Genomic DNA, 24,773 nt, shown 5'->3' with positions numbered 1-24,773 from the left:
AGAGACAGAGGGTCAGGCTGGCTAAAGCCTTCACTGTTTCCTACCAGAGGAAATGCCACATCCTTTGCCCTGCTCCCCCAGGGTCTGGGGCCCCATCTTCCAGGGAAGGAGAGGGATGACCTGATTTAGATATTGCCCAAGAGCAGCCCAGTGACAGGACAACCCAGGGTCCAGAGAGCCTGATCCTCTTGAAGCCCTTCAGTGGGACAAACCTGGACTATTTGGGACCACAGGGATGACTCATGAGGCTCTGGTGAAGAAGCCTTGCTTGATTCCCGACAATAAGAGTGCATTTGGCACATTAACTGTCATCTCAACTTCCTGGAGCAACTGAAGAATTATTATTCATTAAAAATGAAGAGATCTCAAAGAGGTACAACAGTGGGGCTGGGTGGGTAACAATGCTGTAAGAGCTAGCCCTAAAGCTAGGCTCAGACACAAACCAGGGCTGCCACTCTGCGCAACTCCAGGGGGCAACATGCACATTGAGGTCTATGAGAACAGTGCCTCCTGGAACTGTGCAATATCCAACCTGCGCAACCACACGCAGCAGCCCCAATCCACATCTCCTTGGCGCAAGATGACTTTTTAAGCTCTATGAGGAATTACTGTAAACAGTTACGCAGGTTTCTAGTGGACTCAAATATTTTATGGGATGTTTATAACAGCTATGTCAGGAGGAAGTTCAACAAACACATTTCACCAAATCAGGAGAAAGGAGTTTTCCCCCAGAATACCTGAACTCTCTCTCTTCTCCAAAGGATGAGCTATACACAGTATGCTGAAACTTTCTTCTTTCTCATTGTAGAAAGTTTCTTCAAAGAGAATGGGCACTGAGAGAAGACAGGCGAAACCAGCTCCTAATTTAATCCTGTTTCCGTGTATAAAGACATCCTGGAACAAGAGAGCCATCACTGCATCCGCGGCCAGCGGTGACCAGTGGCCCCTCTCAGCCTGGCTCCCGATACGGCACATCACCCGACCTGCCCACCTTCACTCCAGTGTGGGGTGCAGGGGCACGGACACTCTTCTATTTTGCTTTTTTGAGACTAAAATGTTTTCTTTCCTCTTTGCTCACCCCAAAGCTGTGGCTACATAGGACCCTGATCCTTTTTAAATGTTGCAGCAGAAAAGCATTAAGCTGCTCCTTAGAGAAGAAGAAAACCTGTACCTTTCGGAAAGGAAAAAGTAAGAAGGCTCTCTTCTCTGAACAAGAGATCAAAATGACCCTGTGCTGCGATGTGGATGGGGCTGGAGGATGCACACTGCAGCCCCTCCATGGCTCACCACTCTCGCCGCGGCTGGGCTGCCCAGGGCAGAGCAGCCCAGTCATCATAAGCCCGACTCCTCTGTTCTCTTTGTGGATTTCGGTACCCTGAAGAGAACAAATAAACTGACAAGTGCTGGCAGCTGTGGTGAGCAGTTCCCTGGCAGGAAAACAGTGGCATGCCTCGTGAGCCACAGGGCTGCTGACACCCTGAGCTGGCATACTGGTAACCCCGTGCCCCGTCCCTCTGCAACTCCCGCACAGTGCCCACAAGCCCCAGGGGCCAGGTCCAAGGGGCCAAGCTGCAGCACCAACCCCAGTGGAAAAGGGTGGTATGGCCCCCTCCCCTGACTGGGAGTAGGCTGGGACCATGGCAAGTCCTAACTGGGAATGGAACCTCCCGCTCTCAGAACCTATCTGCTTCCACTTACACGATAAGAAAATGCGCAGCCCAAAGTTAACATCAAAGATGAGACAGACTGACACCACGTGCCTCCTGACACGATGCGCTGAGAAAGTAAAACATCCTTCTGGGGCATTCCTACCAAAAATGCATGACTGCAATCTAATCACGAGGGAACATCAGAGACCCCGCACAAGGGAGAGGCTACAGAGCAAAACAAAGACGTCAGTGTCGTGAAAGAAAAGACAGACTGAGGAGCTGTTCCAGATCAAAGGAAACGGAGAAGACTAACAACTGAATGCACAGCATGAGTCTGGATCTAAAAAGAAAAAAAAATTGTGTTTTGCTATAAAAGGATATTATGAGTATAATGAGCATAATCTGTATAAGGAGAGTATGTCGGGGAACAGTATTCTATCAATGCTGAATTTTCTGAGTGTGGTCACTGCGCTGTAGTTATGTAGAAAATACACACTGTTTGGGAGTAAAGGGACATGGGGTCTGCAACTTATTCTTTCTGAAAAAGGTTCAGAGAAAAGTCATAATAACGTGTGTGTGGGGGTGTGTGCGTGTGTGTGTATGTACTCTCCCTCAGAGAGAGAGAAAGAAAACAAATGTGGCCAAAATGCTAACATAACAGCTGACCAATCTCAGGGAAAGGTATATGCGAGTTCTTTGTACTTTACTGAAACTTTCTGCAGGTCTGAGATTATTTCAAACCAAAAAGTTTTTAAAAAATTAAAAATTCATCCCTGATGTCCACTTTGTGGCCAAGAAACCGGCGAGCTCTCAAGGGCACTGGGATGAAACAGCTTCTCTGACAGGCCCTCGGTGAGGAGGTGCCACAGCAACTCCCTGACTCCCCGGCAGAAGCTCCTGGGCCGAGGGGGACATGCTGGGCCGCCCCTCGCCCTCCGAGGCCACAGCCAGGGCCCTACTCACCACCAGCACCTCCTCCGTCCTCACAGGCAGCGGCCCTCCACCCCTCCCACAGGGCTGCCAGGTGCCAAAGCCGGCACTGAACAGATGTGCGAGGCAAGGAGCAGGGTCCTCTCCCCGCCCCACCCTCTGAGGCAGCGACCCCGGGTGACCCACAGAGACAGGAGTACCTTTCCATTTAAGGTCTGGAAGTGCTCCTCCAATGGCCTCAGGACATAGGACTCAAACTGACACGCAGGCTGAATACTGCTCGACAGGCTTCCCTTGCAGGGCACTAACACCTGGAAAAAACAACGGGGGTGAATACCAGCGAGATGCGTCATTGACAAGTCCAGCAGAACAGAACATATCCAAAGACGCTCCAGCGGAACTGCTGTGGGGACCCACTGGCAGAGAGGACGCCTGGGGCCACTTGCCACAATGACAGCAGTCGAGGCCAGCTGAGTTAATCTGTCATCGTCGTGATGGAAGCCGCGGCTCCCCACACCGGCACAGGGAGGCGGCACCAGTCCTCATCCATCACAGACCTGCAGACGGGCGCGCTTGTTCCCACACCGGCCGGGTCCCCCCACAGCTAACCCCAGGTGCCCCCCTCTATTCTCAACAAGCTCAGAAACGATTCCAGATAAAGAGAGAATCGTTTGGAGAGTACAGAAAAGTGAAACTAAACAGTCACACATAATTCCACCACCTGGATGATAAACACTGCACATGGAAGACAGCTTCCTTGCCATCTTCTTTCTGTTGTTGTTTTGTAAGCCCAGTTGTGATCACAGTTTGTAATACAATCCATAGAAACAGTTTCCTACTGCAGGCTGCCACCCCCACCAGCAACCTCTCCAAGTGCCAGACTCCTCACTGGGGCAGGCTCAATGTGAAACGTGAATTTTGGTCCGACCGTGGCAACCACGCTGACCTGGCACCAGCTTCTCAGCTCAACACACCAAAGGGAAGGAGCTCGACCCTCAACACCGCCTTCTGCCCCGGCAACCAGGCGCAGATCAGTGCTGGGTTCAGGGACTCACGTTTAAGAGGAATCTCTCAGACTCAAGCGTACCTGGATGGAAGAGGACCATGGTGGTGAAGTGCCTCAGAGCCCCATCTCCTACAGCAGCCCAGCACAGAGCAAGCGGCTTTTGCACTATCCCCACTGTACCGACAAGGAAACTGAGGCTCAGGGAGTGAAGTAACCCGTCCAGGGTCACACAGCCAGTGAACTCCTGCCACCTTCCTGACCACTGCCCCGTCCTGCTGCCTCCTGGAGCCAGTGCTGGAAGCACAGCCCCGCACCTGCTGGAGTTTCCTCTGCAAAGACACATGGAACTCCAGAGCCTTCGAGAGCAGCTTCCCCAGGAGCCTCCTCAGGCAGGTTAGACAGCGCAGCACGGCCCCTCCCCCACGGACGGACACGCCGATTCCTCACAGCGCAAAAGGGAGGTGCTTGCTGATGGAAGAACACGTCCCCTTGCCCCTCCTCAAAAAATCAAGACTGAATCAGATCAAGATCCAGATTTAACTCCCAATTTCAGCGACCAGCACAGAGGACCATGGTAAACACAGCACAGGACTGCAACTGGCAAAGCCAGAATGCAGGAAACTCCAGAATAAATGACCTGGATAAGAAAGAAAGAAAATGGGGAAGGCGAAGATGGAATTAAAAAGAAACTCAAGGGCCGGCCCCATGGCTTAGCGGTTAAGTGCACGCGCTCTGCTGCTGGTGGCCCGGGTTCGGATCCTGGGCGCACACGGATGCACCGCTTCTCTGGCCATGCTGAGGCCGCGTCCCACATACAGCAACTAGAAGGATGTGCAACTATGACATACAACTATCTACTGGGGCTTTGGGGGAAAAATAAATAAAATAGTTTAAAAAAGAAACTCAAGACTGTGGTGAAGGTTTCACAAGTCCATACACATGTCAAAATGAATCAGACTTTACACACCCAGTATGCGCAGTTCAGTGTACTTCAACAGCTCAGTAAAGTGGGGAGAAAAAGAGAGAGACAAAAGACCCACCAAGCCAAGGTAATGTGTGGACCTCCTTTAGATCCCGATTTGAACAAACCAACTGTAAAACAAATAAACAAAAAAAATTATGAGACAATTTGGGAAATCTGAATAGTGACTAGATATTTGACAATACTGAAGAATTATTGAGGAATTTTTTAGCTGTGATACTGGCATTGTGCTTACATTTTTAAAAAGAGTACATATCATTTAAAAATACATTCCTAAATATTTACAGATGAAACCATACGACTACCTTACATAATTTTCTGGGATTTGCTTCAAAATAATCCAGTGGCTGAGGGCGGAGGGCAGAAAGGCATAGAAACAAGATGTGACCAGCCACTGAACTGATCACTGTTGAAGCTGGGTGATGGGTGCACGGGGCTCATTACATTACTTTTTCTACCTCTGTATATTTGAAGTTAAACATCATAATTTTAAAATTTTAATGAAAATAAAACTCAAAGAAAGAAAAGGCAGGCCCTCAGGTGTGAGCCTGAAGCAAGAAACTACCTCAAGGCTCCCAGGAGGACTCATGGCAGCAGTGAGCACAGAAGGAGGATCCGGGGAACCTGAGAGTGGCCTCAGGCAGGGAACGCCATGTACAGACCTAGGAGATGTCTAATGCTCAGAGAGGCCACGAGATGGTCCCACTCCAGCTCTATGGACGAAGGAGTCACACAGGCCCATTTGAGGAAAGGCCCCTGAGGGACCAGAAACTTCGGAGAACTTCACTCCAGCTGTGACTACACTCTATTTACCCGTAAACTTACTCCTTCCCTGCCTCCCTACCTAGAATAAAGCATGACCAGCTCCTGCTACCTTGTATCCCCATTACCAAGCACACCACTCAATGATACAGTAGGTGACCAATCAACGTTTGTTGAGTGAAAACAGGGCCCTACAATTTCAGGGATCCCCTCGGTTTTCAGGCAGACAATGCCTGGGGTATTTCACTGCAAGAGGAAGCCAGCGGCTGGCTCTCTGTGGCTCCACCCATCTCCACCAGAGTCCTGCTGAGATGGGTGAGGAAGGTGGCCATGGAGGAGGGGGCGGAGCAGCTAGGAAGCTGCCTGGCAGCTGGAGTCGAGTGCCCTGGGGCTTCTCCAAGAGGGAGCTTCAGACTACGTCTGGAGTAGACATGAGGTTCAACAGCCTATGTGGGGTACACAAAGTTTAGAGTCACCAAGTAAAGCCATAAGCTGGGGACCTACTCATTTCAAAGCTTAACAATAGAACTTTTTATTCTAGTCCTTTTATAAAGAATTTTTTAAATAATGGTAATTAAAGAAAAGACAATAGAATAAAAGCAAGAATCAGCATCAGCGACACCTACTCCAGGGTACCCTCCTGACTCCTCCCCAGGCTGGGTTAGACATTCCATGTGAGCCTGTGACGACTGCTTTCCTGACACTCATTCCTCTGTCCTGCAAAGAGCCTGTCTCTGGAACTCCCTGAAGGCATGCCGTGTTCCCCACTCATCCATGTAAGCCTGGAACCCAGCACAGTGCCTGGCACACAGGAGATGCTCAACCAATGTCTGTTGGACGAATCTACACTAAACGAATCCTGAGAACTGGAATATAGCCCCCAGTGCCCTTAGCTCGGCTGTCTAGGTATTTTACTTGAAAGTCAGTTCCTTGAACTTTGAAGACATGCTGTTAGCTTTCCAGGCTAGCCCTCAAAAGCTTGCATACTCCATAATTAAAGGACCACAAATTTAATCTCCCCCTGGGAAACCTGGAGGACTCTCCCCCCAACGCCCCACAGACAAGAGCCCCAGGGATGCGGTAGGCCTCCCTGCCTGCTCTGAAGAAGCCGCAGTGCATTATTAGGCAGATGGTTGTAAGAACAGGGGCGACCATTAGAAGCAGCATGTGGGCATCATGGGCCTCTGTGATTGGAATCTAGGGAACATGGGGAAAAGAGCTTCTGCTGTCCAGGCAGAGAGCAGGCGACGGCAGGAGGCACCTGCCTGGACGTGGAGGCATCCCTATCTAAGGAAGGCCTGGGAAGGAAGTCAGACTTGAGGAGGGGCTGGGGCGTCGGGGGGAAGCAGTCAAGCTGCACCCTCAGCCGCCACGCACACCGTCACGTGAGGATGAGGCGGCCCGGGACCTTGGCCTGTAGGGAGAGATGTGAGAGGCAGTTAACCCTGGGGGACACGCATGTTTAAAAGTGGTGATTTCACATTTTTTAGAACCCAATAAAGGACTCTGATCCCCAGGGCAGATTCAAGAGTGGCCAACCTTGGACCAATGCCCAAGACTCATGGAAAGAAATGTGGCATTTACCTGCTGAGGCCATGTGGATCCCTCACGGGTGGCAGAAACGATAAGTGCTCTTCTGGGGGTGACTAGAATATTCCACTTTATCATTCAGCCAATAGACATGGATGGAGCACCACTATGGATTAGACAGGGAGGAGCCGGTGCTCCTGTCACACGGCCAACAGGGAACAGGAGGTAGCCATCAACATCTGAGCGGGCTGAGCAGACAGGAGACCTAGCTCCTTCTCACTGCTGACTCCTGCAGAGAAGCTGGCCTCACTGATTCAGAGTCCACTGAACGAGGCCGAGCAAGGCCAGAAACTCAGGGCTGACAAACACGGGCCCCAAGCAGCCCCTGTGGCTCCCATGGATCTCAGGAGCAGCTGAGTAAGAGGCCTAGCACACCAGCGGGAACTCGGGACACACAGTTTAAGAAGAATCTCCCATTCCTCAGTGGACCTGAAAATAAGGTGACCACGATGCTACAGTTCTTATTGCAAGTTCCCCTTCTGCTGAAGTGAGCTCGAGGGGAACTCCACTACTCGCAGCTGGAAAAGCACCTACTAGGTGACAGGAACCATGTGAAGTGCTGACAACACAGTGGTGAGTAAGCCAGAAAGGCCTCACACAGCTCCCTGAAAAATAACAGCATTCCACAGCGCGGCATTTTTAAAAAGCAAGAGAAAGTGACATACGATGATACGCTCTTACCTAGACAGCATTCAAAAAACATCAGAGAACAAAGATGGGAAGGAACTAGTTTCCAGATCAGGTCAGGCCATCCCAGTGAACAGGACTGCTTTGCATCCTGTTCTTTTTCTCTGTGACACTTACCACAACTATGATTAGTACACACGCGCCCAGAGTACGCCCATGTCTCCCACTAGAATGTCAGCTTCGTTAGGGTAAAGACGGTGATGCGTATTCACATGTCGTGCTGAGTCCCCAGCTTCAGACACAGTGCCCTGCCTAGAGCCGCATTTAACAACCAGTGTGAAATGAATCAGTGACCATGAACATCTTTGGTGAGCTTTATGAGATTTTTATTTTCTTCTTTGGAAACAACTGTATTCTCTGATTTTTTTATAATGAACTTTATAACTTCCAAAATCCAAAGTAAAAAATTCTGGGAGAAATATACGAATCACAAAACCAATCACAAAAATGGGAAGGGACTTTAAGAAATCAGGCTTCTGAAGGCAGAGGGAGGGACTGAATAAGGTGAAAGTCAATTCCACTTTTCCACAGGCAGCTGAGAACCTGAAGTCAACCTGAACTGAGCTGACTTCTCCTTTGGTTCAAATCCTCAGTCACCTGACATGCCTGAGTACAGTCACACCACACGGCAAGAAAAGCAGGGACACAGTACGAGAAGACAAGAGGACAACATACAAAAAGAAGACAGGAGACTCCTCAAGCAGAGGCCACAGACAGACGGCACAGAGGTGCCTAGCACACTGCGTCCCGCCATGTTGTGCAATCAGATGCCCGCCAATTTCACCAACCTGAGAACTGGGAAGACCCACCACTCGGGGCCTGCCCTCCCTCCAGGCAGCAGATGCCCCACCAGTGGGCCAGGATTTCTCTCGCATGCTTCTCTCATTCCTGTTCCCTGGCTGCCCCCGTGGGCTTCTCAGGTTGTGGCCTCTATCACAAAAGTTCTTTCAGCACAGTTCCTTCCCTTTAGGAAATGCCTTTGAAAGCGACATGCAAATGCCTTCACACATTCCCTTATTCTATGGGAGTGAGCACCCACCCCACAGAAGAGGACTCGTGAGGCCCTGAGGAGGAAGATGATTTCTGCCTCGAGAAGTCCTCAGGATCAACATGGAAGCAAGAGAAACAGGTGAATACCGTGAGACCAGTGTCAACAGGGGCAGAGTTCAGAGAATGGATTACACGCTGGGCTGGTGCAGTCACAGGAGGCTTCCAGGAGGAAGCAGCTCATGGCGGTCCCTCTCTGCTCGTTCACATAAGGAGCATGGTCTGGGGCTTGTTACACTGAAGAGGTTTGACACTGACTCCCTCTAAACTTCCCTGAAGTCTACCATATTTCTGGCCTCGTCAGCACTGCTCGGTCCACACCTAACAAAGGAGGACAACCCTCAGGATGGATGCACTTACAATGCCATGGATTTGGGCCACCTTGTTGCACAAGTCAGGACGCCACTTCTGAAGAGCCAGATAGAAAGGGTTTTTCAGGAGATCTTCATCATACAGAGCCATATGGACTTCAGATGGGGCAGAGCGAGTCTCCTGGGACAGGGGAGGAAAAGGCAGTAAACAATCACTTTCACATTTATATAACACATAAAAGTCTTGATCTGGCAATTTCTAAAAAGCATCCCTAATGTGTATTATTCTACTCTACAGACTTAACACTCCATCAGGAAATATCAAAGATAACCCCCTAATTCCAAAATGACCTTTTTCTGATTAAATGTACAAATTACGTTCAGAAAATCTTGTTAAACCCCAAGTCATCGCAAAAATAAAAATGGCTACATTTAGAACAACCTACATGACCAAAATTATGACATTTTAAAGATATGCATATATTTTTAACAAAATACTTTAAGCATACAGAAAAGTACAGAGTAATTATGCAAACCTACCACCCAGAATTACCAAATCTTAACAGTTTGCCATATTTGCCTCAGCTTTTCTTTAGGAAATAAAGTAGAGTAGACTGGAATCCCCCATGTGCCCCTCTCTGATCCCACCCTCTCCTCCCCTTGCAGGGGCAACCACTATCTGCAAGTTGCTGTGTATCCATCTTGCTCACGTTTCTATTCCTTTAATACTTATGTATTCATAAATAATATAAAATGCTGATTTATGGGCATCAAAATTTACATAAATGGTATCACAATATAAGTATTCCAGAACATACCCTTTTCAGTCAACATCATGTTTTCAAGTTTTATCCATACTGATCTACACAGCTCTCCTTAATTCACTAACTTCTGTGGTTATAGTATACTAGGTGAACATGACACAATTCATTCATCTAATATCTTATATTTCAGTTGCTCCCACATTTTCAGTATTACAAACAATGCTGGAATGAACACTCCTATCCCCTTAAGTGTTCCTTGAGCACATATCTAGGGATGTCCCTAGGAGAGGCACTGCGGAGCATCCACCTACACCATCACCAGATATTGACAACGCTGGACCGCTCTCTACCTCCATGAAAAGTGCATGAGCATTCCCCTTCCTCACATCACATCCTAGCCAACACTTCTTAGCATTGTCAGATTATCTCATTTCTGCCAGTCTGTGAGTATAAAATAGTATTTTGCCATCTTTAATTTTCATTTCTCTAACAAAATTAAACATCATTTCATTATGTTCATAAATTACCTTATCACCATGTTTGCCCACTTTCCTAATGGGTTGTTGGCCTTTTTCTTATGATTTAGAGTTCTTTACATATATGGATACTAAAAGATGTTTCAAATATCTTCTCCCAATCTGTGATTTGTGTTTTCATTTTTTCAAATGGCTATTTTCAGAAATAGAAGTGTTTGATTTTAACATAATTGAACTTGTTAATCTTTGCCTTCATTGTGAGTGTTTTTTGGATCTTAAGAAATCCTATTATCTGGCATGCCCCTTTGCAAAGTGACTTCACCATTCCCCCATCAGAATTCACCACCCCTTGAATCCGAGCCAGCCCTGTGATTTGCTTTAACCAATCAACAGAGAGAACTGACATTCTGTGATTTCTGCATCTCAGCCCCAAGGAGCCTTGTAGATCTCACACTCATTCTCTTGAGACTGGCACCCTGAGACCACCATGCTGTGAGGAAGCCCATGGGATGAAAGATTATGGGGAGAGAGAGGCCCAGACGGTCCAGCAAGCACAGCCAATCCACCCCCCAGCTGAACGCAGCCACGTGAGTGAGTCCAGGTGGCACCAGCAGAAGAGCCACCCTGCCAGCCCACACAATAGTAGGACATAATAAACTCTGGCAGTTTTAAGCCACTAAGATTTGGGCTGGTTTGTTGCACAGCAAAGGTGGCTACCTAAAACCACATCCTTTCCAACTCCAAGGCCATAAAAATACTCCCTAAAATCTTTAAGAATCTTAAAGTTTTTCATTTTTAGTCTTCAATTCATCTTTATTTTTATATATATGATAAATTGAGCATTTAATTTAACTTTTTTCCATATGGTAAGCTGTCTTAGCCTTTTCCGGCTGCTATAACAAAATACCATAGACTGGGTGACTTAAACAACACATATTTATTTCTCACAATTCTGGAGGTGGGGAAGTCCAAGATCAAGATGCCAGCAGATTTGGTTCTGAGTGAGGGCCCACTTCCTGGATTGCAGACGGCCGCCTTCTCACTGTATCCTCACATGGTGGAAAGAGAGTTCTCCTATCTCTTCCTCTTTTTATGAAGGCATTAATTCCATCACGAGGGCCCTACCCTTATGATCTAATCTAACTCCAATTAGATCCCAAAGCCCCACCTCCAAATATCATTACACTAAGGATTAGAGCTTCAACATATGAATTTTAGGGGGGCCACAAACATTCAGTCCATAGCATAAGCCAATCGTCCCATCATCATTTGTTGAACAGTCTACCCCTTTCACACTGGCTGATAATGCTACCTTCATCATACTCCAAGTTTCCATACATTTAGCCTGTTTTTGGGCTCTACTCTCTTTCAATGGTCTAGACCAGCACCATCCAACAGATATATTACATAATTACATATGTAATTTTAAAGATTTTATTTATTCAGTTTTTTCCCCCCAAAGCCCCAGTAGAGAGTTGTATGTCATAGGTTCACATCCTTCTAGTTGCTGTACGTGGGACTCGGCCTCGCGTTGGACGGAGAAGTGGTGCCTCGGGGCGCTCCCGGGATCCGAACCCGGGCCGCCAGCATCAGAGCGCGCGCACTTAACCGCTAAGCCACGGAGCCGGCCCGTACATATGTAATTTTAAATTTTCTAGTAGCCACATGAAAAAAGAAACAGGTGAAATTAATTTTAATATTTTATTCATCCTAATATATCCAAAATATTCTATTTTCAACATGTGATCAATATTTTAAAATTATTAATGACATATTTTACATTCTTTTTTACTCCTACTAAGCCTTCAAAATCTTGTGTTTATTTTACATCTACAGTACTTCTCAATTCATATTAGCTACATTTCAAGTGCTTAGTAGCCACATGTGACTAGTGGCTATTATATTAGACAGAGCAGGGCTAGACCACATTATTTTGCATGACTACAGTTTCATAATAAGCCTTGATATCTCATAGAAAAAGGCCTCCTCCCTTGTTCTCCTAAATTGTCTGGTTATTCCTAATTCTTTACAATATCATATGAATTAGAGTCAGCTTATTGATTCCATGAAAAATCCTGTTGGGATTTTTATTGAAACTGCACTAATTTTATGGACTGGAGAGTCAACGTCTTTATAATAATGAATCTTATCCATGAATACGGTATGTCTTTCTATGTATGTCTTCTTCTATGTCCTCCAATTAAATTTTCGCCATCAAGATCATAGATCATATATAACTTTTTTTGTGTGTATGTGAGGAAGATCAGCCCTGTGCTAACATCTGCCAATCCTCCTCTTTTTTTGCTGAGGAAGATTGGCCCTGGGCTAACATCCGTGCCCATCTTTCTCCACTTTATATGGGACGCCGCCACAGCATGGCTTAACAAGTGGTGCATCGGTGCGCGCCCGGGATCCGAACGGGGGAACCCCAGGCCGCCGCAGCAGAGCGCGGGCACTTAACCGCTTGCACCACCAGGCTGGCCCCCGTATATAACTTTTATTAGATATTATTTATACATTCTGTATAGACTTGCTCCTGTTGTGAATGGGGCCTCCATTGCCCCTGGTCTGCTCCCCTTATCTCACATCAGTGTGGTTTTATTGAGTTATGACTCACTAAAGGCTCAGATAGCATTTTTTAGCAATAAAGTATTATTTTATTAAGGTAGGTACATTGTTTTTTTTAGAGATAATGCTACTGCACGCTTAACAGACTACAGTATAGTATAAACATAACTTTTATATGCATTAGAAAACCAAAAAATTCGTGAGACTTGCTTTATTGGGATATTCGCTTTATTGTGGTGGTTTGGAACTGAATCCGCAATATCTCTGAGGTATGCCTGTATGAAAAATGGGCACAGGAAAGGAATCAGAGTTCTAGCCATGTCATTCCAGCCCTCTGAGCCTCCATCTCAGTTTGTACAATTGAGAATATGAATACCTGTCTTGCAGGATTCCCATCTACATGCCACCTTCGCTATTTTTGCCATACTGCATACCAATGTACCACCACTTACTGCTGGCCCACACGGTGCCTTTGTGGGAAATGGAAAAAGGCACTCCATCTTCCCAGTCCCGCCGTTCTACGCCAGGGCACATGGCTTGGTAAGCAGCTCACAGGCCGTATCAGCCCCAGTTTGCCAGCACCTCCCCTCCCCTGGGTAGGGCACCTGTGCAATGAATAACCTGCACAACTGTACACAATGGCTTCACTGTTAGTGTCTGACCTTTTACTTTAAACACGTACTTCCTTTGAAAATTTACTTTAAAAAGAACCCTATTACTACTTTATTTTTTTTCTTTTTATTTATTTATTTATTTATTTATTTGTGAGGAGATCGGCCCTGAGCTAACATCTGCCAATCCTCCTCTTTTTGCTGAGGAAGACTGGCCCTGGGCTAACATCCTTGCCCATCCTCCTCCACTTTATATGGGACGCCGCCACAGCATGGCTTGCCAAGCACTGCGTCGGTTCGCGCCCAGGATCCGAACTGGCGAATCCTGGGCCGCCGCAGGGCAGCGTGCGCACTTAAGCGCTTGCGCCACTGGGCCGGCCCCTCTATTACTACTTTAAATGGAAAAACAGTATCACTTCCCATAAAGAGAAGATGACCTTAAAATTAAAAATTATAAAAACAACTGATATTACTTAAAACCTTGCTGGATACCATTGCCTGCCAAAGGTTCTGAGCTTGAGCCTGAGGCCTCTTCTCTTTATTAAGAAGAGAAAATTAGCAACTATTAAAGAGCATCAAGTAAACTTATCCTTGACACAATCAGATGAATGAAATATGAGTGAAAAACTGAATTACTTTTTCACTACGTAACAATATTCCAAAATGCCTCCTTGGGAAAACACCAGAACAGTACGCATAAGTGCATTATGAATTCTATCCCTTATGGTTAATGATAAAAACAGCCACCATTCGAGAGCATCCTTGGTCCAGGCACTGTGATAACTTCTATACATCCTCATCTCATTTTATTGCTCATGATAACTATAGGTAACTAACTACAACTAGTGCTCACAATAAGTAGAGGTATCATTAGCCCTATGTCACAGATGAAGAAACTGAGGTTCAGCTGGCCAACTTGAGGTTACACAGATGTCAGAATTTATTCTAACACCCATCCCTTTAACCACTACACCCATCATGTAAAATAAACATGCCTGGATCAGGGGTTATTGCATGAGCCACAGATGCACAGATTCTATACTTCATTTCCCCCAAAGGAAAAGTCCCCCTGACAGACACCCACACAGAATTCCCTCAGTCTGGCCTGGCCAGAGCTGTCTTGGCTGCAGGCCTTCCTGGGGACCGCCTGAAGGAAGCCCCTGCAAATCCTCTTAGGGAAAAGATCCTAGCCTGAAAATGGCTACATATAATCCCTTCCTGGACCCCAGAGACAGCTCTGCAACAATTTAGGTATTTGAACTGTTGAATTCAATGATTACTGGAGCCCAGATAATCCTTTTATGAGTCCCTACCAGAACAACTGGATAATGTAATTTTGCCAGAACAGAGTCACAAGAAAACAAAATTCTTCCTGGTTCCTGATATAGCTGGTTCTACACGGCAGAGCGCAAAAGTAAAGATGCCTGGGACAAAAACCACATGAGAAACAGGATGAGACACGGTCAGACTAAAGCTAGGAAGGGACATTCCTTCTGCTCCTCAGGCAAGATGCTGGCAGAGCACCAACACCTCTGCCCCTAAGATGGAGGTGACAAGGGCAGGCGTTGATGGAGGAACTAACAACCTAGCTGGGAGGCAAGGAATGTGCACCGGAAGAGTCAAACACACCCAGAACAGTGCTGGGAGAGGTAAGGACCAGACAGAGACGGGAGCTGCAGGGAAGGGGGCGGGCGTGGTGAGGGGGCAAACATCCCCCGCAGGGACCAGAGCAGGGCCACAGGTTCAGGAGGCAGGAACAGGTTCCTGTGGACAGAGAAAACCTACAGGTAAACTTTTTTGACAGGATGAGAAGATGAGTCCAGGGAAATAATAAGAATCCAAACAGAGAGGGGCAGCAAGTAAAGGAAAGCCCTTGAATGCCACATCAAAACACTCCGTTCAGATGAGTGAACTGTGTCAACACAAGCCTCTCAGCAAGCACTGCTGGTGAATGCTTGCTGTTTTTCAGTCCCAAGTCATCTGCTTTCTCTTGCACATGAGTCCTCCTGCTTGCCAATCACAGAACCCTCTGTCCAGGAGCAGGGCTTCCAAGAGCTCTGTCCACCACTGTTCTCAACCTTTCTGTCCGGTGTTAAAAATATGTAACGATCGCATACAATCTGGTGCTTAATACCAGAGTTGACTTCTCATACAGGGGTACATGCTTAAAAATAATTTAACACCCTGACAAGTTTACTTACAAGAATTAAGTTTTATATTTGAAAATAAGATGCAAAGTAAACTGACTTTTCCTTGTAAAAATGGAAAGATGAGTGAATCCTCTAATAAAATTCCTTAAAAAAGAAAAAAAATTCCACCCCTACCTAAGCTCAAATGACGGGATGATTTACAGAAAATCCAGTGAAGCTAGTGAGAGATACCAAATAGCCCTGAACATGAGCTATCTGAGCTTACTCTACGAACAGGAGAGCCAGGCGAGGCCTCAAACCAGTATCGGGCACTTCAGGAGGCGCTGTGCACACTCGTGGTTTTGTGGTCTTCAACCGTCCTGCCAGCCAGGATGAGTCTGAGTGGTCAGCGACCATCTGGTGACAGCGTGCAGCCTGGCTCAGCAGAACCCTGCACAGGAAAGTCTGCACCTCCCAGAGATGCGCTCCCTGCTGAAATCTCACTGCTCTGGCTGCTCCCCCGTTCCAGGGCCCTGACCAAAGACCCAGACCAGGTGTACTTTCCAACTGATGAGCGATATTCTCCAGTTGATTTAATTTCTGGTTCAGAAGGAAAAAGCAAAAGAGAAAACTTTCTATTCATCTATGTTTAATACCAAACGGAAGCAATTTGATGATGTAATGTAGGGTATTACAGTCACTGGTGTCCTTCTGGCCTGTAACGTCTATGGATCCTGTCCACATTTTTCTCAGAGCTCTTCTTCAAAGCACCCAGACTGCGCCTGGCTGCCCGGCTCACTGTACATATGCAGTAACTGTGTGTCTACTTGAACAAAAGGATATTGGGGTCTCAGAGGAAGCTCAAGTTCCCAGGGAAGGATCATCTCTCACAGGAGCTGCAAATCCACTGCCCATATCTAGGGGAGGGTGAGGGGCTGGCCCCAGGCAGCCATGCAGGCACTGGCAGAAAGCCAGAAACAGAGTTGGCTAAACACAGTGACAGCTGGAATGTGGAGGGTCACAGAGGGAAAGGAGGCCTCTGGGCTGGAAGAGGGGTGTGACCACCAAGGGAGTAGGAAAGTGTGGAGGAGCACAGCTGTCCCTCAGAATGCCACTTCGTTGCCCTGCTCCTGGAGCTGCAGGTAGAGCCACCAGCACCCATCTCCCTGTCAGCATCTTGGGCAGAAGGGCAGGAGCTCCAAGGGCCACTTCTCAGTGTCTCTCAGATGTGGAAGCAACTTCAGGACAAATCATGTCCGGATTCCTCAAGTCTGAATCCTTTCTAGGTCTGATACCTACCATCACATGGTCACACTCCTCTGCTCCTCTAGGAGAGGATGAAGTCAATGGACACCAAGCTATCCTGGCAACTCATAAACAGAGAGGGAGCCCCGTCACAAACACCAATGGCGCCCAGACACGTGAACAAGGACCCAGCAGCTGCCCTCATGAGGGCAACACAGTCCCAGAGTCACAAAGAGGCACGATCAAGACCTTGACCCCAGGCCCTATGCAGACACTACTGCTCGCTCCTCCAGCAATGCTGGGAGGCAGGACTATTTCAACTGACAAGCCAAGGTGGGGAGAGCTCACCCCAGGTGTCTACCCAACTTCAGAGTCCCAACTGCTTTCCTGCCACTAGGGCTCTTCAGAAGTGTCTGTTCCTGCTCTGGTCACACACTTCCTCCACCGAGGCCTACCAGCTCTGCCTCCTGGATCTCACACAACAAAGTGATCCTTCCAACTCTGAGGTCTGTGCAGGATTCTTGCACCACCTCCCCTCCACTCTCTACTAGAGGAACTCTCATCTTCTCTACTTGGCATGGCGCACCTCTCACTTCTGGTCTCCCTCTGCTGTCCACAAAGCTCCCCAAAGAGATGGGTTCTCCCTGCTTCTACACATTTTATCCTGAAAACTACTCTTCCCCTGTCAAGGCCCCCATTCGGCCGGTGGGTGGCTGAGACCCTTCACCGAAGAGAATGGCCCAAGGCCCGGTGCCCCCAAGCGGTGGCGACAACCGGCCGCCTAAAGGACGCGCCTATGGGCAGTCCGTTTTCAACGAAAAGAACCGAAAAGACCCAGAGTGCAGAACATCTCCTGGTGCTTAGGAGTTTTCCTGGAGTAATCTTTACCCAGCAGGACCAGGAGACCCCGCCCCGCGAGAGGCAGGCAGGCAGGCGGCGATTCCCTCGCCCCTCTCCCGCACCTTCATCACCCCTGGGGACCATAAAAGACGACCTGAGGCGCCGGACCCCCACCCACAGCCTCCCTTACACCCGCCGGGCCAGGCCGCCCGCAAACCACAGAGGCCACTGAGGGCATAGCGACAGCCCCGCCCACTGCCCCCAAGTCTCAGCTCCCGGGACCCCGGACCCGCAGACCCGTCCTGGAGCCGCGGGGGTCAGAGGGTGCATTCTTCCCCACCCCAACCCCAACGGACACGAGGGGCAGAGCGAGCCCGGCGGCGGACCGGGCTCGGGAGAGCGCGGGCAGGGCAGTCCCCCCGGCGAGGGGCAGGGGTCTTGGAGGCCTCCCGCCCAGCCTGGGGCACCGGCCGCGGAGAGGAAGGAGCCCCTCCCCCTACCCCCTCCGGGGCCCCGCCCGGCCTCCAGGCCCCGAGGCGCAGCCGTCCCGAGGGAAGGGCGGCACAGGAGCAGACAGGAGAAAGGACACTTACTTAAAAGGCTACATAGTTTCACTCCCTGCCCTTCCCGGACGGCCGGTGACACGGGCTCGGACCTCAGGGCCCATGACCTCAGCGCGGCGGCTTAGCTCCACCGCCCACCGCCTTACTCCACCGTCGGGCGGAGCCGCGCCTCAGGGCCCTCGGTCAGCCCAATGAGCGGCCGTCCTTACCCAGAGTGACGTGTGCGCAGAACAATCATTGAGCCCAGTCAGCCGAGGGTGGGGCTCAGGCGGTGCACCGCGCTTCCTACTCAGGGTGGACCAGCCCAGAGCCGCCGACTGCGCATGCCCGTGACGGGAGAAGGCGGGGCCGAGGGCAGATCTGACACTAGGGGTGGGGTCCGAGCTCCCTCGCTGGCAAGTGGGCTGGACCCGGATGGGGAGACCCGGGAGCCGTCCGGCCCCGCGGATCGCCCTTTATTGCTCACTTTAGAGGACGGAGGTGCCCAGTCCTATGAAGCACACCACTCCTGTCGCTGGCAGGGTCTGGGAGTCAGGGTCCCTGGGTTCTACCCCTCACTCGCACGGACGTTGCGTGACCTAGGCACCCTTTTTTTACCTGGGCCTCAGTTTCCCCATCCATAAAATAGGGGAGGGCTGGATCTGCCAAGCGCTAGTATTCCAGAACTTACAGAACTTACGTGGGGTGCGGAAGAGGGGGAGAAGGGGACCTACACGTGACCTCCCCTCGCGGGGCCCCGCCTATCCCTGGTCCAGGGGATGGAAGCGCCCAGCGAGGACGGGCGGGGGTGGGCGGATCCTAAGAAACCCGACCCGGCCGCCCTTGGCAGCGGCTAAGGCTGAGCGCAGCTCGGCGGCCGGCTAGCCCTGGCGTCGGCACCAGAGGAGGATGGGGACCGCAAACTGGGCTTCGCAGGGGGCCACCGTGGAGGCGAGCGCCGTGCAGAGACTCGGCGTGTGACTCAGAGCGCATCTGGGAGGATGGACGAGGGGACGGGAGGCAGCTAACGGAGCTTCCTCTCTGCTCCCGGTCTGCGGAGGCGCACGTCGCGGGTCCCGAGCGGGCCCCGTCGACAGCAGCGGCAGCGCTGAGCTAGTCTCGGGCCATGAGGAGCGCTCGGACCGCCCAGCCCGGGGCTGTCGTCGGGTCTGGCCGCGCCCTGCCGCGCTGAGGGCGTGAGGCCGAGAGGGGCGCGGGAGGCCGCGCTGCGCCGGAGCGCACCGCCATGGCGAGGGAGGAGTGCAAGGCGCTGCTGGACGCGCTCAACAAGGCGACAGCTTGCTACCACCACCTGGTGCTGACCGTCGGCAGCTCGGCGGATTCGCAGAACCTGCGGGAGGAGCTGCAGGAGACGCGCCAGAAGGCGCAGGAGCTGGCAGTGACCACCCGCGCCCGGCTGACGGCCGCGCTGCGCGACCGGGGCTTGGACGCCGAGGAGCGCGCCGAGTTCGAGCGCCTCTGGGTGGCCTTCTCCGGCTGCCTGGACCTGCTGGAAGCCGACATGCGGCGTGCGCTGGCGCTGGGCACCGCGTTCACGCTGCACGCGCCGCGGCGGCCGCTCGTGCACACGGGGGTGACCGGTGGTGCGGAGAGCATAGCTGCGCGCGCCCTGAGCGTCCGCAGGCTGCGGCACGAGGCGGAGCGAGACTTCGACGTGAACGACCTGCACGAGCTGGAGCGGGAGATCCTTCAGGTGGGCGAGATGATCCACGACATGGAGATGAAGGTCAACGTGCCCCGCTGGACAGTGCAGGCCCGGCTGGCAGCGGGCGCCGAGCTTCTATCCAGCGCCGGCGTCTCTTCGGCGGGCGGCGTGTCCATAGAAGAGCGCACGAGGCCCTGCGACCTGAGCAAGGCTCTGGCCGCCACCGTCTTCAGCGCCGTGCTGCTGGTGGCTGTGGCACTAGCCGTGTGCGTGGTGAAGCTGAGCTGACCCGACACCCGACGCCTCCCCGCCGCCACAGCGTCCTCCCCAGGGGTAGCCCTCCGGGAAAGACGGCAACCCGGATGGAAATGGGATCTGGCATGTTTAAGGGAAGCGGTTCTAAAACCCTGTGTATGTACGTCTCCACGCGTATTTCAAGCACACATCTCCTTGGGCAGAACATGGTTTCCTCTTGCTGGCCAGGGAAGTGTTAATTTTGTGCGGGCCGCCGGCGTATTGCCACTAATATATGCAGGAGCTTTATCCCCTATTAATAGAAAACCGGCCACAGTGACCCCAGATTCCTCCGAGTTAATGCGTTACCGCATGTGCTGCTGGGGCGTGTTTACACTGAGTCTGAGTTTGGGGCCCCCACCCCTGCCGGCGATACCCACTCTCCGGGTGGGCACTTTGGAAAATGGGGTGAGGTCAAATGAACTGCGGAAAAGGGGGCTGTTTTGCTGTGTGTAGGTGGTGGTTTTGTTTCTTACACAAGAAACAAATTGCAGTAAGATGTAAGCAGTTTTTATTACCTTAATCCTTTGGGGCCTAAGTTTAGGAGGGTGTGCAAATAGCAGTTTATCGAAGTGCTTTCTCTATGGCTCACGATTGCGCTTTTTGGCGGAATTTATCCATTAGTCACCAAAAGCAGCTAGAAGAGGTTTGGGGTCGTGATCTCCCGCGCAGGGTCTGACTCTACTTAGGAAACCAGAGAAGGGCTGTTGAACCTGCCCTCAGGGGCTGGGATCCACTGCACACTCTTGCCCATGGAAAAGGAGCGGGGCAAGCTTTGGGAAGAGCTACCTGGCGTTTAACAGGCACTGTCTCCTTCGCTGGGGCTTATTTTTGTTCCAGAACTAGAGCAGTTGTTGATCCTCCTTTGGGGGGGGCGGGGCTGGGGAATCCTCTTTGGAGTCCTTAATCCTATCTATCCCTTGGAATTTGCCTACTGGCCAGTAGGAGATCTAGCTGTGGAGGGAGCTTCACAGCTCCCTGACCCCGACACTGCTCCCTGAGACGGTAAAGTCGCATCAGTGGCGCACAGAGGTTTTGAGCCAATTAGCCCTGAGACTGGGTTAGAATGTAACAGCTTTAACTTGGAATTTAAGAAGCTTTTTACAAAAATCATTTGGAAGAAAAATCACATAACCACATTGTGGACTATCAAAGCTGGTTTTTTATAAAGGACGTTTGGTCACAAATTCATACTTGCCAATGAGTCAAACATAGCGGTCTTTACTTTATATACTTAGGTTGCTAAATATACATCTGCATCTATTTTTAAAATCCATCTTCTTGAAGACAGGAGGTCATGGCATAAGCTACTGTAACCACAAGTGTAGATGACAGAAGTTAAGTGGCCCCTGCTTCTTTTGGTCACTAAATAAGGAAATGTGGATCCCAGGCTGGAATTTACCTGAGAGGAGCCACCACTTCCCATGTGTAGTCCAGAGAGAGCATTGTTGGGGAAGTAAGGCTGAGAAAACAGAGGCATTTAACTCTAAAGATAATCTGAAACAAAACCCAGAGACTGGTTTGATTAAAAACTGACAAGGATTTTTTGTTTTTCTTTTTTACCCCAGAAGTGAGAAGGGGGACCAGGAGGAGGGAACTGGCAATTTTTCACAAGGGCAGGTTGGAGAGCCAAGGGGCAGAGAAAAACAGCAGCAGGAGTGCTCTCTGGGCACCTGGTCCTAAGGGCCCCCTCCCAGCCTAGCCGGCTCCACTCCCCCTCAGCACAGAGACTCTAGTACCTTGATAGAGAAAACATGGGATCTGTTTGTGTGTGTCTGTGATAATGGTGTTAAAAGACCCACAAGGTCTTAAGCCAATCAAAAGTTTTACAACAATAACTAATAAAAAGAACTCCGTCTGCCTCATCTAGTCTGGGTGAATCTGAATAGGGGCCATGTCAAATTCTTTTGCACCTGCATGCCCAGGGTACTTTCAGAGATGACACAGAAAGTTTTCTAACTCCTTTCTTCCTCCTCCCACACACACCACAACATGGAATCTCTGCCACCTTCCCCAAAGTCTCATCTCTCAGGCATGAGGAGGCTGGGGCATATTGTGACCCAGTGTTGGAAAATATCCCTAAAAAACAAGCCCTAAATATAATCTTCTGTTTTTAAGACTGTGACTCTGTTCTTAACAAGGTGTTTTGGTTCATGAAAAAAAGAATTGTTCAGCAGAACCTATTCAAGAAACAACCCATCAGACGTTGTGTAATCCCTAGAGAGCAACGGACAAATTGCTTTGTTGTCACTCTTTCCACCCACTTGGAAAATCCTTGAGTATTTACTTACATGTGCAATCAGATGTGTACCTGCTTCTAAGAGTCCTCTGCTCACTGAAATTAGTGATAAAATGTTGCAAAAAAAAAAAGCTGAATTACAATAAACATATTTATCCCGTGGACCTGTTAACCTAAACAACTCTTTGACCTTGAAAATTTTAAGTATTCATAATATTTGTCATTATTTGGAGTTATAACGTTGCCTAGTAGAACTTTTGCTATATGATGCAAGCAAAATCACTTTCTGCTTGAGCAATAGGATGCTGTCTGTCTCCCTACTCTCATTTCTACATGTAATTCAAGAGATCACTTTCTGACTGAAGCCTGATTCAATTTAAATGTTTGATATTAAAGTCATTAATTTTCTAAAAACATTTGGTATGATCTTATACTATGATACAAGTGATAGAAAAAAACCCCAAAAATTCAAAATGTTTAGTATAGGTTATATATGATGAGGTCAATGTCAAAGTCTTTGGTAGAGAATGCCTACTTTCCCAAATTAAAGGTACAAGTAAAAGGATAGATCTTTACTTCCGAAGTTAAATGCTATAAATCTCTTGTAAAGTTAAATATCTGAAAAGAGAAAACATTCCTGGCTTCTCTTTTGGGAAAACAGTACTGCTTTATCTGATCCGAAGAAGACAAGAACTTGGAATGTCAAGGCACTTATCTTGGGAACTTTGAACTGTTGGCTATTAAAAAAAAAAAAAAAAACTAGTAATGTTTGTAGGAGAAAAATGATGCCTGGCAAACTCTTTTTTATGTGCTCTAAGAACTGCTTTTCAATGCCTAAAGGGAAAATATTTTTGGTAAATAAAATTAGAGCATAAACCTCATGATTTACCTAAGGTTGACAGTAAGCTGCATGAGATATGTGTGATGTTGAATGACTGAAAAGTAGTTTTGGTTAAAGAGAGTTTTGGTTCGCATGAAGACTCTGATAACGCTGCATTTTCCTTTTCAATGTGCACATTGATACATTTTTAGGTACTTGGTTGCTTTTCAGAATGGAGTTCTCTGTTCTGTACATGCTTGTTAAGAGTTTGAGCCCCAAAGTATGAGCCTATATGTCAGCCTGAGAAATGAAGGGCTGTGGGACTCGCCTCTGCATTCCTTTGGGGAGTGCCTCCTCCCTCAAGGCTGGACCAGCTGCAATGGGCAGGGGCTCTGCCTCTTTCTCCAAGTACCTCAGACAAGTCACTGACCTCCCTGTGCCTCGCTTCCTTCATTCGTGAAATGGGGGGGGCCTGACTGATTAGCTCAAAGGTCCCTTCCAGAGCTTAAAACGTTTAACGGAATGCAATTAAACAAGAAAGAGTTATTTTGTGTGTTTGGATTTTTTGGTTGTTATTGTTGGATTTGGTGCATATTGAAATGGAATCTTACAGTTTGATGGTTATTGTCTAAAACTAGTCTGTTGGTAAAATTCCATATGAATTTAAAAAATCAGAATGAACTAAGCTTACTGTGAATTTAGTCCATATCAGAATTAGTGGATGGACTTAAAAACAAATTTGTGTAAATGCTACTTATTTATAGTATTTAAGTTAGATTAGGAATTTAAATTCAGACTCTATGTCTGAGTCCAAGAAGGCCTAGCATTTATTCAAGTTTGTTTTACCCAGTAATTGGGATACCTCAAGTGATTCTGATAAATTACAGATGTGAAACCGTCATTTGTCATGGAGGCTGGGAGAATCCTGTTCTGAGTAACCCGGTGCCCTCAGAACTGTAACTGCATTAGCTGCGTCATGTTGGGAAGCATGGGTTGTTTTGCATGTGGCATCAGATCCAAGGTGGAATTAAAGGCTTCGTGTCTACTGTTTGAATGATGCTTCTAACTAAAATGCTTATTAATAAGTAAAAACTTAAAGATAACATGCAGCATTTATAACTTTTATTCGGAAAAGTCACCCTCAAATGATTCAGCAATCAACTATTGTGATTTTTAAAAAATAACCTTCATTTTCTTCATGCACATTTGAATTGAAGTGAATGTCCTGATCAACATATTTACCCTTCACAGATTTCATTACATAAAGAGATGTTCAGAAATACCCCAGGATTATAAATCGCCAAGTGCTTTTCCACAATACGATTATACTCATCTTTTAATGCAGGATGGAATCCGAGAAGAATAGTAGGTTTCCACATCAACGATCTTTGGCTGTAGTCAACACAGATCAGAGTCATATTCAAATACTGTTTCTTTGCTCTTAGACACTGACCAAAGGGCAGAAACTGACCATACGCCACAGCCCTGTGTCCAAGAAGATGAGGGGGATTCCTGGAAACGCATTCCTCTCTTTCATTTACTTATTTTCATCTCATTCCACAGAGGATTCTGGGTGTTTTCATTCAGTGCTATGGTATCTTGGGCATCCCCGTTC

General features: G+C 48.6%; 2 protein-coding genes across 5 annotated transcripts in view; one reads left to right on the top strand and one right to left on the bottom strand.

The window, feature by feature from the left end:
* The window catches only part of ANKRD27 (ankyrin repeat domain 27), a 48,925-nt gene extending 30,612 nt beyond the window's left edge, over positions 1 to 18,313 (bottom strand). For 2 of the 4 annotated variants that reach the window (XM_004439788.3, XM_087421856.1), the window contains exons 1-4: positions 18,191 to 18,313; positions 9,014 to 9,145; positions 2,780 to 2,890; positions 738 to 894 (exon numbers count right to left, since the gene is read on the bottom strand). In XM_004439788.3, the coding sequence (XP_004439845.1) occupies positions 738 to 894; positions 2,780 to 2,890; positions 9,014 to 9,115 (370 nt within the window). In that variant the 5' untranslated portion in view covers positions 9,116 to 9,145; positions 18,191 to 18,313. Of the gene's footprint in view, positions 1 to 212; positions 331 to 737; positions 895 to 2,779; positions 2,891 to 9,013; positions 9,146 to 18,190 lie in introns of those variants that run through there. The other 2 variants (XM_087421857.1, XM_014794860.2) reach the window with 2 other exon arrangements.
* A 667-nt stretch (positions 18,314 to 18,980) lies between these two features.
* RGS9BP (regulator of G protein signaling 9 binding protein) lies at positions 18,981 to 20,972 on the top strand. Its single transcript, XM_014794867.2, has one exon. It carries the CDS (start codon positions 19,386 to 19,388, stop codon positions 20,091 to 20,093), a length of 708 nt encoding a protein of 235 aa, XP_014650353.1. The 5' UTR covers positions 18,981 to 19,385; the 3' UTR covers positions 20,094 to 20,972.
* The last annotated feature ends 3,801 nt before the right edge of the window (positions 20,973 to 24,773 follow it).

Source organism: Ceratotherium simum, chromosome 33 (assembly GCF_057802395.1).
Source record: "Ceratotherium simum simum isolate JZ-2026a chromosome 33, ASM5780239v1, whole genome shotgun sequence".
In the NCBI taxonomy this organism is placed as follows: domain Eukaryota; kingdom Metazoa; phylum Chordata; class Mammalia; order Perissodactyla; family Rhinocerotidae; genus Ceratotherium; species Ceratotherium simum.
Note: the sequence above shows the minus strand (reverse complement) of the source record. Positions and strands in the feature narration are given on the sequence as shown.

Coding starts and splice junctions, on each gene's coding strand:
- RGS9BP (XM_014794867.2), top strand. CDS start 19,386: ATGGCGAGGGAGGAGTGCAAGGCGCTGCTGGACGCGCTCAACAAGGCG.